Below are 16,564 nucleotides of genomic sequence, written 5' to 3' on the forward strand. Positions count from 1 at the left end.
GATTCAGTACCAGAGACCTGACCACTGTGGGTTTCCTCCGCTTGGTCATCTCCCCACCCACCGTACTCACTGGAATTCAGAAGAATGAGGGGGAAATCTCATTGAAACCTATCAAATGTTGAAAGGCCTGGATAGAGTGGATGTGGAGAGGATGTTTCCTATGGTGAGGAAGTCTTATGATTAGAGGATACAGCCTCAGAATAGAGAGATGTCTATTTAGAAAGGAGATTAGGAAGAATTTCTTTAGTCAAATTGGTGAATCTGGAATTCATTGCCACAGGCGGCTGTGGAGACAAAATCACTGAGTATACTTAAGGTAGGAGTTGATTGATGTTTGATTAGTCAGGACATAAAGAGATACAGGGTGAAAGCAGGAGATTGGGGCTGAGAAGGAAAATGGATCAGCCATGATGGAATGGCAGAGCAGAGTAGATTGGCCAAATAGCCTAAATTCTTTCCCTGATGTCTTATGGTCTATTTATTTACCATGAGGAATTCCTAATCATTATGCAGTGAAGACAGCTCATGTCCAAGGCTCTACAACATGTTCTTAATGTATGATTTATTACTTGTCATTATTAGAATGTTACTTTGCATTTGCAGTTTATTGTCTTGTGTACATTGGCATTTTTGTGTGAATTCTTTTTCATTGACTCTTCTGTTTCTTTGTATCTACTGAGAGTGCCTGTGAGAAAATGGATCTCAGGGTACCATATGCTGACATATAAGTGCTTTGAGCGAAGTTACTTTGGACTAAATTTATATTTGTGTATACTGCAAAGGCTTTTATTTCAAGTGTTACTGTAGCTGGTTATTGTCTTATTCTGTAACTATGACTTCACTGAGGAATTGATTTAATTTTATTCTAATTAATACATTTAGATTTTAAAATTATAGCATTTACTTAATGTCAGTTTCCTTAAATGAATTAAAAAAAATAGAAACATTGAAAGCCTGCAGCACCATACAGGCCCTTCGGCCCATAATGCTGTGCTGAACATGTACCTACTTTAGAAATTACCTCCGATTACCCATAGCCCTCTATTTTTCTAAGCTCCATGAACCTATCCAGGAGCCTCTTCAAAGACCCTATCGTTTCCGCCTCCATTGCTGCCATCAGCTCATTCCATGCACTCGCCACTCTCTGCGTTTTTATAAAAAACTTGCTCCTGACATCTCCTCTGTACCTACGTCCAAGCACCTTAAAACTGTGCCCTCTCGTGCTAGCCATTCCAGCCCTGGGGGAAAAAACCTCTGACTATCCACACGATCAATACCTCTCATCATCCTATACACATCTATCAGGTCACCTGTCATCCTCCATCACTCCGAGGAGAAAAGGCCGAGTTCACTCAACCTATTCTCATAAGGCATGCTCCCCAATCCAGGCAACATCCTTGTAAATCTCCTCAGCACCCTTTCTATAGTTTCTACATCTTTCCTGCAGTGAGGTGACCAGAACCGAGCACAGTACTCCAAGTGGGGTCTGACCAGGGTCCTGTATAGCTGTAACATTACCTCTCGGCTCTTAAACTCACTCCCGTACTTGATGAAGGCCAATGCACCGTATGCCTTCTTAACCAGAGACAACATGCACAGCAGCTTTCAGCGTCCTGTGGACTAAGACCCCAGGATCCTCTGATCTTCCACACTGCCGAGAGTCTTACCATTAATACTATATTCTGCCATCATATTTGACCTACCAAAATGAACCAGCTCACACTTATCTGGGTTGAATTCCACCTGGAACTTCTCAGCCCAGTTTTGCATCCTATCGATGTCCCGCTGTAACCTCTGACATACGCCAGAGGTTTATACACCAGCATTTATCCTCTTATTGAAATATTTAAAACGTTTAATATAATTAATTTAGTTACTTATTGAAATACAGCATGGAATAGGCCCTTCTGGCCTTCTAACCACACCACCCAGCAATTTCTGTATTTAATACGGGTCAGAGCCGTCTCTATTTCCTGAGGAGACTGAGGTCCTTTAACACCTGCCGGACGATACTGAGGATGTTCTACGAGTCTGTGGTGGCCAGTGCTATCATGTTTGCTTTTGTGTGCTGGGGCAGCAGGCTGAGGGTAGCAGGCACCAACAGAATCAACAAACTCATTCGTAAGGCCAGTGATGTTGTGGGGATGGAACTGGACTCTCTGACGGTGGTGTCTGAAAAGAGGATGCTGTCCAAGTTGCATGCCATCTTGAACAATGTCTCCCATCCACTACATAATGTACTGGTTCGGCACAGGAGTACATTCAGCCAGAGACTCGTTCCACCGAGACGCAACACAGAGCGTCATAGGAGGTCATTCCTGCCTGTGGCCATCAAACTTTACAACTCCTCCCTTGGAGGGTCAGACACCCTGAGCCAATATGCTGGTCCTGGACTTATTTCCTGGCATAATTTACATATTACTATTTAACTATTTATGGTTTTGTTACTATTTAATTATTTATGGTGCAACTGTAACGAAAACCAATTTCCCCCAGGATCAATAAAGTATGACTATAATCTGAGCCCAATCGCAGGATGATTTACAATGACCAATTAACCTACCAACCAGTACGTCTTTGGACCCAGAGGAAACCCAGGCGGTCACGAGGAGAACGTGCAAACTTTTTACGGCGGCTGGAATTGAACCTGGGTATCCTGTACTGTAAAGCGCGTACTTGACCACTAGGCTACTGTGCCACCTCAGTTTCCTCTTACGTTAATGGAAATTCTTTAATGTACCTCGCTGCCCAGCAAATGATCACATGCCAGAGGTCCATCTGAATTGATTCCTGACACTGGCTGATGTCATGAGTTTGTTGGTTCTTTGTGGGCAGATTTCTTTAGAGGCTTAGTGACAAATACTATTGATTTGCTGCTGAGCACAAACCCTGGGTCAATATTTGATACACCAAGGGTGTTTCGCTGAGTTGAGAAGCAATTGAGCAAAACCTTTATGTACCTTAGAGAAGCACATTTTCACTCTCACACAAAATGCTGGAGGCACTCAGTAGGTCAGGCAGCAGCTATGGAAAGGAATAAAGAGTCGATGCTTTGGCCTGTGTACCTGCATCAGGATTAAAACATCAACTCTTTATTCCTTTCCATTGAGTTCCCAGACCTGATGAGCTTCTCCCAGCATCTGCAGAATTTATTGTGTTTATTCTTTTATTCTTTCACTATTTTAAGTAAGGTGTGAAAATGCAGAGTTGTTTCTAGCATTTGTGTCTATAATGGGTAGTTGTCAGGATCAAAATCAGATTTAATATCACTGGCATACGTCATGAAATTTAGGGCTGGTGTTTAGGGCAGCCATGAAGGTCCTCATCTCTGGCAGCATTCACGGTTTCCTTGATCATGTCAGTAGCTTCCTCTTGGTTTCCACTACTGTCAGTCACTCAAGTCCTGGGTGGAGACTCAGGAATACCTTGGCACTCGGTTGTGGAAGGATTCTTAATTGCTTTGTTTGACCAGTCAGGGTTGTTGGCCCTGAGCTGACCCCCTGAACCTGGGGGACTGGTGGACCACTCTTAGTCTGGCTTCTACCCTTTGACCTGTTCGGCATGGGTGACCCTACCAAGAGTCAAAGTATAAAGCTCTGACTCCAGCCTATATAGGTCACTGAGGCAAGCAAGCCTCCAAACCACGACAAGGTGGTGGTCCTCTTAAAGGTAATATATAATAATAGAGCGAAAAACTCATGAATTGAGTAAATATATAGTTATTGCATCATAACATTTGACCAGTGTCTGAACTGCTTTTTATAAATGGTGTGGTGCATGAGTCTAGTATTAAAATCTAATTAATGAATTTTGTTGGATTCTGTGAAATGTCTGTTGTATTCTTTGCTTGCCTGCTCTTTGAATCTTCTCATTAAGTTTAATACAGAACTGTATGCTTTAATCCAATCACACTTATTTTCAAATGTACTTCACTTTTCTGATGTAATAAATTTAAAATGTGTGGGCATGTATAACATTCATTTCGTTCCTGAAATTTAACTTGTGGAAATAATTTAACAAGCGTTGTGATTCTATTGTCACAGGTGTGCTCTGGAAAATGTGTGTTATTAAATGTGCTGCATGTTCCCTTCATCTGCAGAAGCCGAAGACCAAACCAAGACCTTCCATTTCTAAGAGCACTTGGGAAAGCAATTACTTTGGAGTGCCTCTGACATCTGTGGTGACAGTGGAGAAACCTATTCCTGTCTTCATTGAAAAATGCATAGATTTTATTGATTCTACAGGTAAGATTACGTTTCTGATAGCATATCTTGTTGACTTGAGAAACAATGTAAATGTGAATGTTACGCAGGAGTTGATTGTGCATGGCAGAGATAGACATTTTTTCTGACCCGTAAACAAGTTTTTAAATTTAATTTTCACATGTGTGGAGCAGCATTATAAGGGAAATGCCTTATTTTGAAGAAGTATGCAAGGCCTGCATTATTTTGGTTTAAAGGCATCTAGAAAATTGTGATATGTAATTTTGTTCTTGATATCGAATCAGATTTGTTCTGAATGGAATGTGCCAAGATGGTTCAAATAAAAAAATGATTCATATCTTTGTGAATGTTTGCAGTGTGTGTGTGTGTGTGTGTGTGTGGCCTCTTGTTGGTTGTGGTCAACCATGGGTACTGTGCCTCTGTTAGTCACTGGGAGTGACTTCTCCAGGGCGCAAGCCAGGGCAGAGTTGATATGGAGATCCGTCTGTTGCCCATGCAGTGGGACCCCCCCTCTCCATGCTGATGACAGGTTCAAAGGAACGATGAGAGTCGATACAGTTTGGTGCCAGTGGCATCGCAGGGGTTGCCGTGCCGGTGCTGGCTACAGCAGACAACTGCCTTCAGGATTCCGACTCCGGATTTTTTTTTTCTTGGAGTTTACTCCCAAAGCCTTTCCCATGAGCGGGTATAGCCGCAAGGCAGCGGAGGTTTTAAATAACACACATCAAAGTTGTTGGTGAACGCAGCAGGCCAGGCAGCATCTGTAGGAAGAGGTGCAGTCGACGTTTCAGGCCGAGACCCTTCGTCAGGACTAACAGGAACTTCCTTCAGTTAGTCCTGACGAAGGGTCTCGGCCTGAAACGTCGTCTGCACCTCTTCCTACAGATGCTGCCTGGCCTGCTACGTTCACCAGCAACTTTGATGTGTGTTGCTTGACTTTCCAGCATCTGCAGAATTCCTGTTGTTTGGAGGTTTTAAATCGGAGTTTTCCCTCTCCTAGATGAGCTACCATCCGTGGTTAGCAAGCCCCATCTGTTTGCAGTATTGGCTACATTATCCTGCCAGTGATTTTTTTTGGGGGATTTTATTTTATTGTGATGTGGCTCACAGTCGGCCCTTCCGACCAGCAGCCCCCAAATTTAACCCTAGCCTAATCACAGAACAATTTACAATGAGCAATTAACCTAGCGACCAGTGCGTCTTTGGACTGTGGGAGGAAACTGGAGCGCCTGGGGGAAACCCATGTGGTCATGGGGAGAGCGTACAAACTCCTTACAGGCAGCAATAGGAAATGAACTCCAGTCACCAGTACTGTCAAGCGTTGTGCTAACCACAGTGCTACCGTGCTACCCTATGTGCCTTGTGCCCTGAGAAGTGACTTCACTAGAGCAAGGATACTCTTTGAAGCATCACTGTGAATATTTTTGCATCCTTGTCTTAAGCAGTATCGTTACTATGTAACAGGATGCTGAGGCGGTCAGTAATTTAGGTATGGGGTCTAGAAAGCCAATAAATACAAAGTCTGTTCCAACGGGACCAATTAAAGGAAGGTTAGAGTTGCATAAATATCTCTAGACATAAACTGCTGTCTCAGGAGCAAAATTTGCATGGACATTGACTGCTAGGTACTAGCTTTCATTTGAAGATAATGAGGCAATAAGACTAATGAAAGGGCACAGAACCCTGGAAAATGACCAAAACAGAAACAGTGAAGTTGTAACTCTTGGCAATTTATGACATTATCCCTCTGTTTAGCTCTTACACACTGCCCTCTGTAAAGAGCAATATGTAAGGGGCTCACTTTTGTAAGCTTCAGTTATTTGCTGGCTTTTGTTGCTTCCACCATTTGTGCTTTTTTTCCTGCAGATTGGGTTCTAATTCGTTCTATTGCATTTCTTTGTTTTGTGGCTACCTGCAAGGAGATGAACCTCAATTAAGAGTGTACATGATCTGATAATAAATACTTTGAATAGGGAGGTTGAAGTGACTGCATGCTAGTTTTTTATATACATCAACACAATAAGCCTGCGATTAGAAGATCCATAATAAATGTTGCTAGATTATTAGTAGCCAAGTACCTGTTCTTGCTCATTTTGCCATAGTTCCTTAAATGAAATGCAACTTTGATCAGATGTTAAGCATGCGTTTTTTTTTGTTTTGAGCTGGATGGATAGTGCAATTGGGAAGCAGGCAATGTGAAGTGGGATTTCAGACATTTTGGATACTTCAGCATCCCTTTTGTATTTGTGTACAGTACTCTCAGGTTGAATACTACCAACAATCCTCAGTGTGGTTTTGGTCCGGATGGATGTATATATATTTACTGCATGTGTCCAGGTGTCTGCCCTTCTGTTAATCCATCATATACTCTCAAATTACACCTGCCAGTTACAGGAAAAGGATGATGAAATTGTGAGAATGTTTATTTTTCAAGTGTTTCTTTTTCCGCAGTGAGATTCTAGTTTAGTGTCAATGTAGTGCTTTATTGCAATGTTGGTCAGTTAGCTGCCTGTCGTGCTGCTGGTGTTTAGGGCAGCAATGAAGGTCCTCCATCTCTATCTGTCCTTCTCAATCTTCCCTATTGTGGCCCAGCTGTGGTTCTTGGTCCTCATTTCTGCCTCTATGATTTGTCGCCAAGTTGCCTTTGGTCTCCCATGCTTCCTCCGCCCTTCAGAAGTGCTGTCTTGATGGCGTTGACCTCTCTTCTCATCACATGCCCAATCCATCTCCAACATATTCTCATGATCGTTGTGGCCATGTCTTCTCATTGACACTGATGGAGTAAGGTGTGGTTGGAGGATCTTCCGGAGACTCATGGTGGAGGCCACTCTAAATTCTGTAAACATTACTAAAAAGAAATTATCTGCTTGAATTACAACTGCTGTTCTCTGGCAGGTAATGGCCTTTTTCTTGTTGAACAAAGAAAATTGCTCCTTGTTTTATCTTCATATTATTCTGCTAGTAATATTTTGACGTTATCCTACGTGCAAGTAAAGACTCATGGTAGTAAACTATTTGGGGAACATTGTGTGTAAATTTGTGATTATGGACACAAAGATGGTGTTTGTAATTTACCCTGACACAAGGAATATGAGTGGTAGCAGTGGAAATAACAAGGATTCATTCCAGAAACGACTGACTGGTATGTCGCTTTGGCTTCTTGGACTATGTTTATGAACTAGTCTGCTTCACTTTAGTTTCTGAGAAATAGTTTTTCTTTCCCCCTGTCTGAATTATAGTGGCAAAGAAAGAGATTATTACTGCTATCTTTTCTTGGAGTTCGGATAATTATAACAGAAATGGCTGCATACTTTAGATTATTTTCAGGTGTTCTGCTTGCTGTCGGTACATGTCCTGACCAGCTTTGGAAGGTGTTGAAATAGGTCTGATCTGTTTGCAGCCAGCATGTTTAACTGTTTCGCAGGACAGCTTTAACCTTCTAACTTCTCTACGTGGATGTGTAGCCCCTGGTATTACATTTGTTGGGTATGTCTTGGGGTTTGGATCTTTATTTTCTTCTGCTTTAGGAAGGGATAGAATTGCTTGTGTTATATTCCTGCAACTGTTTTCCAGTTGTTTGTCCAAGATCCATTTTTAAATTGTCATTGAGGTGTCCATTATGTTCATATCCTATCCCATCCATAATTGCCAAATAGTATACAACCACACATCTCTAGGATCCAGGGTTTGACCCTGACATTGGGTGCTGCTTTTGTATTCTCCATGTGACCACATGGAGTTCTGCTAGTTGTCTCTGCTTCCTCCTACATCCAAAATATATACCGGTAGATTAATTAGCAACTATGAATTATCTTGGGAGTTGGTTAGAGACAAAAGGGGAATTCAAAATTGGGTTTAATAGCACCGGCATATGTTGAGAAATTTGTCTTTGCAGCAGTGGTACATTGCAATACATAACCAAAAAAATACTCATCACAGTAAGTGTATATGCAACAGACGCAAAATGCTGGAGGAACTCAGCAGGTCAGGCAGCATCTACGGAAAAGGGAAAACAGTTGACGTTTTGGGCTGAGACCTTTCTTCAGAACTGGAGAAAAAAGATGAGAAGTCAGAGTAAGAAGGTGGGGGAAGGAGAGGAAGAAATGCAAGATAATAGGTGATAGGTGAAACCGGGAGAGGTGAAGGAAAGAGCTGGGAAGTTGATTGGTGAAAGACTTCACACTTCATATATTCGTATTTATTCAATAGTTCAGTATGTAGTGCAAAAATGGAAATTTTAAATAAGTAGTGAGGTAGTGTTCATGGATTCAATGTCCATTCCAAAATCAGAAGGGAGAGGGGAAGAAACTGTTCCTGAATCATTGAGTGTGTCTCTTTAGGTTCCTGTACTTTCTGTTAGTAGCATGTCCTGGGTGGTGGGGGTCCTTACATTTCCTTTTTGTATCTTTGAATCGATGAGCATGTGAGAGAATAAGTGGCAGGGGTACAGAGAAATACAAGAGGAATAGTTCTGGAATTCCTTTGTTTAGAAAAGGCATGTTCGAGATCAGGGGTTCCCAAACTTTTTCATGCCATCTCATACCATTAAGCAAGAGGTCCACGAACCCCAGGTTGGGAACCCCTGATCCAGATAGAGTAATTAATCCTTTACTTTGTATGAGCATAGAAAAATTAAGAGCAGGATTAGTTAATTTGGCCCTTTCTCCCATTCAGTACAATCATGGTTTATTGATTTCAATGCAATATTTTGGCACTTTTTCTACGTCCGTGGACTTAGGCAACTGGAACTCTGGTCTATTTTTTTAATCTCCAGCCTAGATATTCCAACCACAATGAACTGAAATTGATCATAGATTGAAATTAAAACTGTGAGCCAGGTTAGAACTCCTTTATATACAGCCAACCCAGCCACCAGGGACGTTGGCAAGAGAATATTTTCCTTCAGTTAAAATTCCTCTTGGAAAGCATCCATTCATTTCTGAGAATGCTGTCTTGTTTCCACGTTTTAGAGAAGTAGCAATGGAAAAAAATAGTGTTTTTCTGCCATTGTAAGTTCAATAATTTTATACTGGTGGAGGGATTAACTCTTCAGGATATTCATAATGTGCAGAGGTTGTGGTCAGTTGATTTGAAATGCTTTTGTAAAAAAAAAAAATGTTAAACCCAAGATTATAAGTACTTGTTCGTTTGTTATGTGCCATATCGTATGATGTGGTCAATCATGGTCTTTCCATGACCATGACTGTTCTGGCAAAGTTTTCTACAGAAGTGGTTTGCCATTGCCAGCTTCTGGGCAGTGTCCTTACAAGATGAGGGACCCCCAGCCATCATCAATATTCCAGAGATTGTCTGCCTGGCGTTAGTGGTCACATAACCAGGACTTGTGATATACACCAGCTGCTCATATGACTATCCACCACCTGTTCCCATGGCTTCACATTACCCTGATTGGGGGCTAAGCAGGTATCTGGCTGTGTGCTCAGAGTCTGTGCAGGGCAGTTGACTGGGGTCTTCGCAGATATTTTTAATCTGTCCCTGGCCCAGGCAGTTGTCCCCACAAGCTTCAAGATTGCCACTGTTGTGCCAGTGCCGAAGCATTCCACTGCCACTGTCCAGTTGCACTCACCCCCATCATTGCAAAGTGCTTTGAGAAACTGGACCTATTACATCGGAAATCCTGTCTGCCCACTACCCTGGACCCCCATCAATTTGCCTATCACACCAACAGGTCAACAGAGGACGCCATCTCCAGGGTACTTCACTCTTCCCTGACCCACCTGGACAGCCCCAACTCTTTAAGTCAGAACGCTGTTCATTGATTTTAATTCGGCATTCAATACTGTGATATCCTCCAAGCTGATCGCCAAACTTCGCCAGCTTGGTATCAGCTCATCCCTCTGCAATTGGACCTTGGACTTTCTGACTAACAGATCCCAATCAGTTAAGTTAGACAACCTCTCCTCCTCCACTCTCATCCTAAACACTGGCATGCCTCAAGGCTATGTGCTGAGCCCTCTTCTGTACTCCCTGTTCACCTATGACTGCGTTCCTGTACATGGTTCTAACTCCATAATCAAGTTCGCAGACGACACCACGGTGGTTGGCCTGATCAGACGGGACGACGAGACGGCCTACAGGGACCTGGCCGCGTGGTGTGCCGACAGCAACCTGGCTCTTAACACCCGGAAGACCAAGGAGATCATTGTGGACTTCAGGCATGCTAGGAGCCACACTCTCGTCCCCATCTACATCAACGGAGCTGTAGTGGAGCGTGTATCAAGCTTCAAATTCCTTGGTGTCCACATTTCCGAGGATCTCACCTGGTCCCTGAACTCCTCCATCCTGATCAAAAAGGCACAACAGTGCCTTTATTTCCTGCGGAGCATCAAGAAAGCTCACCTCTGTGTCAGGATACTGACGGACTTTTACCGCTGTACCATTGAGAGCATACTCACCAACTGCATCTCAGTGTGGTATGGCAGTTGTCCGTATTGGACCGCAAAGCACTCCAGCATGTGGTGAAAACTGCCCAGCGGATTATCGGCACCCAATTGCCCACCATTGAGAACATTTACCATAAACGCTGCCTGGGCAGGGCGAAAAGCATTATCAAGGATACATCTCACCCTAACCTTGGACTTTTTACTCTCCTCCTATCTGGTAGGCACTACAGGAGCCTCCGCTCCTGCACCAGCAGGCACAGGAAGAGCTAAGCAGTGTTGTACCCATATTGTACTGTCTCAGTACTTTTATATTTGTGTGCTGTAGCATTTTTTTAATTCGTAGTTATTTTATAAATAACACTATTCTTTGCATTTCTGGTCAGATGCTAATTGCATTTCATTGGCTTTGTAACTGTACTCAGCACAATGACAATAAAGTTGAATCTAATCTAATCTACATTTTGCCCGAGGGTGACCTGCAGGCCAGTAGAGGGAAGGAGCACCTTACACCACCTTTGTTTGAGATGTATCTTCACCTCGCCACCCAAATGCATTTAGCAATAAATCCAGTGCTTTCATTATTATGTAATATGCTTTTTGAATTCTTTGTAGCAAATTGTTCAGATTAGTTATAGATCCATTCTTTTCTCTTCCATAAAGTTTATATAGTATCTATAGCTGTAACTAAAATGTAAAAGGACTAACTTGGCAGTTGTATGATTAGTTTACCAATATTGAGGCATATACATTTTGTGCAAGTCTGCCTTCAAGTTACAGTCATTTTATTGATCCCGGGGGAAATTGGTTTTCGTTACAGTTGCACCATAAATAATTAAATAGTAATAAAACCATAAATAATTAGATAGTAATATGTAAATTGTGCCAGGAAATAAGTCCAGGACCAACCTATTGGCTCAGGGTGTCTGACCCTCCAAGGGAGGAGTTGTAAAGTTTGATGGCCACAGGCAGGAATGACTTCCTATGACGCTCTGTGTTGCATCTCGGTGGAATGAGTCTCTGGCTGAATGTACTTCTGTGCCGAACCAGTACATTATGTAGTGGATGGGAGACATTGTCCAAGATGGCATGCAACTTGGACAGCATCCTCTTTTCAGACACCACCGTCAGAGAGTCCAGTTCCATCCCCACAACATCACTGGCCTTACGAATGAGTTTGTTGATTCTGTTGGTGTCTGCTACCCTCAGCCTGCTGCCCCAGCACACAACAGCAAACATGATAGCACTGGCCACCACAGACTCGTAGAACATCCTCAGCATCGTCCGGCAGGTGTTAAAGGACCAGAGTCTCCTCAGGAAATAGAGATGGCTCTGACCCTTCTTGTAGACAGTTTGCATTTACTCTATCTATACCCCTCATAATTTGTAAAACTCCTATCAAATCATCTGTGCTTCATGGAACAAAAAGTTCAAAGTTCAAAATAAATGTATTATTGAAGTACATATATGTCACCATATACAATGCTGAGATTCATTTTTCTGTGGGCTTACTCAGCAAATCTATAGAATAGTGACTAGAACAGGATCACTGAAAGATTAACCAGAATGCAGAAGACAACAAACTGTGCAAATATAAATAAGTAATAATAAATAACAAGAACATAAGATAACGAGATAGAAAGTCCTTAAAGTGAGATCATTGGCTGTAGGAACATTTCAATGATGGGACAAGTTAATGTAGATATTCAAGAGTCTGGCCCTGTCCTATTTAACTTTTCCCTATAAGCTCAGGACTTTGTGTCCCGGCAACATGCTTGTACATTTTCTCTGCACTCTTTCAGTCTTATTCATATCTTTCATGTAGGCAGGTGACCAAAACTGCACACAATATTCCAAATTAGGCCTCACCAACATCTTACACAGCTTCAACATAACATCCCATCTTCTGTACGTAATACTTTGATTCCTCTAGGTACTGAATTATGAGATTCATTTCAAGTATTTATTTTAAGCTTTGCATACTGATGAATGTTGCAAAGCCATTGGAATGAACCATCCTGAAGTGTTGTTTATTCATCTGTGGTATTAGATCACTTGTGTTAGATGGTCTTGATAGGTCAGAACAGGTGTGTTTTATAACGCATTGAACTAGTATAACAAACTTGGCTGTGCCTGGGATTCCTCCTAAACAGTGTTTTCCAGTGCACTGTTTTCTCATCCAGGAGAATTATTGGTCTTGTTAAGCGATGAAAGCCCCCAGCCTCATGTGTTACTGCCCTTTATGCTGCTGGTGCTAAGGACATCACTGAAGGTCACCCCTCTCGGTGGTATTCAGGGCTTCCTTCATCATCTCTGCTGTCACTTTCTCTTGGTTACCATTACTGTCAGTAATGCTAATCCTGGGTGGAAACAGGAATGCCATCACACACAGATACAGAAAGATTCTTCATTGCTGTTTCCATGATAGTTTTGCTTTACCAATTAGAGTTGTTAGCCCTGATCTGAACCCCCGAACCTGGAGGACCAGTGTGCCTCTACTGTTTGACTTGTTTGGCATGGGTGACCGGAGCAAGAGCTAAAGCATAAAAGTCCAGACTCCAGACAACATAGTTCTGTGGGTCATTGAGGCATGCAAGCCTCCAAACCCTACAACAGGGGTATGACCCCAGCTTCATATTTCACTATTAATTAATGTCCATTTGACTTTGATAGTGAATTTGGATGCAGAAAAGGAAAATCACTCATCTTGTTGTACACATCAGGAGAACTACCCAAAAATTTGTCAAACAACAACCTAGCATAGTAGTCCTCACAGAATGCTGCATATAATGTGCCAGATTCCTTCATGACAATCTCTGGGTGCTGACTGTTCCACTGTAGGATACCCACTAAAAGGTGTATCAAAATTCACTAGCAAAGACAATGGCCATTAATATTAAAGTATACTATTTGGGGGCGGGGGGCGGGTGGTGTGGGAACATTGAGTCTGTCAATTAACCTACCAACTGGTCTTTGGACTATGGGAGGGAACTGGAGCACCCAAAGGAAACCCACGCAGATATGGGGAGAATCTACAAACTCCTTACAGGCAGTGGCGCGAGTTGAACTAGGGTCGCTCGACTGTAAAGTGTTGTGGTTAACACTGTGCCGCCCCAAATTATCACTTCAGAATTGGACACCTGAGCCTCTATAATCTTATCAGTAGCGGCAGAGCCGTCCACCATCACAATTTGCGAAGTGGCCTTGTATGTCCTTGCTGTTTACTGTGGAGTCAAGGGATCAACCCTGAATTCAATGAGCAGCTCACATTGGGAGCTTAAAGGACACATTTGTCAGATGGGATTGGCAGTTTGAGTTGCTTCACTCAATTTCAGCATTCAAGCAAAGTTTGGAGAGGGTACATGGAGGACAGGGTGGTAAGGTTCAGGTTGATGAGAGTAGGCAATTTAAAAGGATTCGGCATGGACTAGGTGGGCTGAAAGGCTTGTTTCTGTGCTGAACTAGTTTATGACTCTGACTCTAAATTTAAACACTATCTAAATATTTTTATGTTGGAAGGATTAAAATTTTGGGCAGAAAATGTTCTAAATTTTGCTGGATTAACGCCCTTTGATAACTTGATTGAAAAGTGGACTTAAAATGCCTCAAGTTGTTCAAAAGAAGGAAATACAAATACTGGCATATATACAGTATATTATATATAATAGCTTGGGTGTGGCTACAATGCCTTCAGCTAATTCAGGATCTCCTGAACTGTAAAAACAATATGCAAGCATTCAGCTGCTCAGCTGGTAGGTTAGATTTGGTACATTAAAATTGCTTCCTGTTAGCAGCTCATGATACACACTGGCTTTATATTTGAGAGCCAGATTTTGTGTCAGCAATGGATGGTTGTGCAGACACCAGCTTTCTGGCCGGTTCCTGTTTTTGAACAATGACATCCAGACAGGACGACTGAAATCAGTCTGTGGGTTTATTAGAAAAATTGGCAGTATTTTACAGGGAACACTTTCATTTTTTTTTTTGTATTCAGTCAGATGATGAGCTCCTGAACTGTTTCTAAGGTTTAGATATTTTAGAGGAACTTGTCAATTATTCAGCCTTGCCTACAACATGTGAAGATCAGCCAGACTGGGAGTTGTTTCCCTTTGGGAATTTCCTCAGTCATCTGATTCTTTCTTGATGTAATTACTGCAGGAACATGGAGCATTCAAACCAGCACTTTTGGCCTTCTCATTCTGAAATTTATTATTTAGAAATACAGCATGGAGCAGGCCCTGTTGGCCCAACAAGCCCCACTGCCCAGCAACATTCCCTCTCAGGTGTTTGCCGCGCACTCACCATTTGCTGCTAGCGCGCAAGGAATTTGCGTCATGAAAGATGGACTTTTGGCCCAAGGAGCTCAGGAACCGTCGCCTGCAGCTGCTGCTGCTGAATTTGCAGTATTTCTGTTCCGTTCACAGATGCCGTTAACGTATTGAATTCTCAAATTGCTTTCCCCAAATTTATGTTTACACTGGCATTCTCCTGACTCAGGACTCAGTAGCAGCCACAGGCGGTGGATCCTGAGCTCCCGAGCTCCCCGGGTCCTAAAGTCCATCACGACACACATTTTTTGCTCGTAGTCAGAAGTTGTGCGTGCACACACACCTTACAGGGAACATTGCTCCCGAACAACTTATGTATTTAGCCCTAATCTAATCATGGCACAATTTACAATGACCAGTAGACCTACTAACCAGTACATCTTTGGGCTGTGGAGGGGAAACCAGAGCACCTGGAGGAAATCTATGTACTGATGGGAACGATTTACAAACTTCTTGCAGACAACATCGGATTTAACTCTGAACTCTTAATACCCCGAGCTACATAGCTAACCATTACACTACAGTGGCACCCTCATTCCATAAATTGGCATCATACAGTTCTGTCCTCTTCGTACATTTCTTCCTGGCTGAAGAGTTCTATGTTTCTTTCTAAGTATTAAGTACATAATTCTATAAATGGCATATCAAGTCCTGTGCTTTTGCCTGGTCAGAGTTGGTCTGATTCCACCCTATCCAGTTCTGTTCTTTGGCATGTAAAGTTATTCCCCAGATCGGGTAGGAACAAACCAGGAAATAGGAATGGAATTTGATACAGTCTTTGCTGGATTAGGAGGAATATCTCTTTGCAATTTGCTTAACCTGTGTAATTCGACACATTCTCGGAGAGCAGAGGAAGACATTTTGAGCCCAGTACTTTTGATTGAAAAGAGGAAATCTCAAGTTATCTAAGGACAGTGGTAAACTCAGCAATACTTTTAGAATATTGCAGTTTGATTTCATTTTTTCCTTAAATATTTTTACATTTAGTATTTTCTTTTATTTCTAGTATTTTGAAAGCCATTGTTTATGTTGAACATGAACCAAATTTAGACAAAATTACAACCTGAAAGTCATTAATGCATTTTGACTTTTGAAAGCTGTTTATTATTGTGGAATAATACCACATTTGTATATACCTCCTGTATATAATGGCCACTGAGTGTATGCTCGTGGTCTTCTGCTGGTGTAGCCCATCCACTTCAAGGTTCGATGTGTTGTGTGTTCAGAGTTACTCTTCTGTGTGTCAGACACCACTGTTGTAATAGATGATTATTTGCATTACTGTCGCCTTCCTGTCAGCTTGAACCAGTCAGGCCATTCTCCTCCAACCTCTCTCATTAACAAGACGCTTTCACCCACACTGGATGTTTCACAGTTCACTGGATGGATCACAGGAGATCAGCAGTTTCTGAGACACTCAAACCACCCCGTCTGGCACCAACAATCATTCCACACTCAAAGTCACTCAGATCACATTCCTTCCACATTTTGACATTTAGTCTGAACAACAACTGAACCTCTTGACTATGTCTGCATGCTTTTATCCATTGAGTTGCTGCCACATGATTGGCTGATTAGATATTTGCATTACTGAGCAGCTGTACAGGTGAAC

At 42.3% G+C, this 16,564-nt stretch overlaps 1 protein-coding gene across 2 annotated transcripts in view; it reads left to right on the forward strand.

The window, feature by feature from the left end:
• arhgap35a (Rho GTPase activating protein 35a) overlaps positions 1-16,564 on the forward strand; it is a 202,649-nt gene that overhangs the window by 115,349 nt on the left and 70,736 nt on the right. For both annotated transcript variants that reach the window (XM_072269855.1, XM_072269854.1), the window contains one exon: positions 4,100-4,244. In XM_072269855.1, coding sequence (XP_072125956.1) covers positions 4,100-4,244 — 145 coding nt within the window. The remainder of the gene's footprint in view (positions 1-4,099; positions 4,245-16,564) is intronic.

This window comes from Mobula birostris, chromosome 10 (assembly GCF_030028105.1).
Source record: "Mobula birostris isolate sMobBir1 chromosome 10, sMobBir1.hap1, whole genome shotgun sequence".
Lineage (NCBI taxonomy): Eukaryota > Metazoa > Chordata > Chondrichthyes > Myliobatiformes > Myliobatidae > Mobula > Mobula birostris.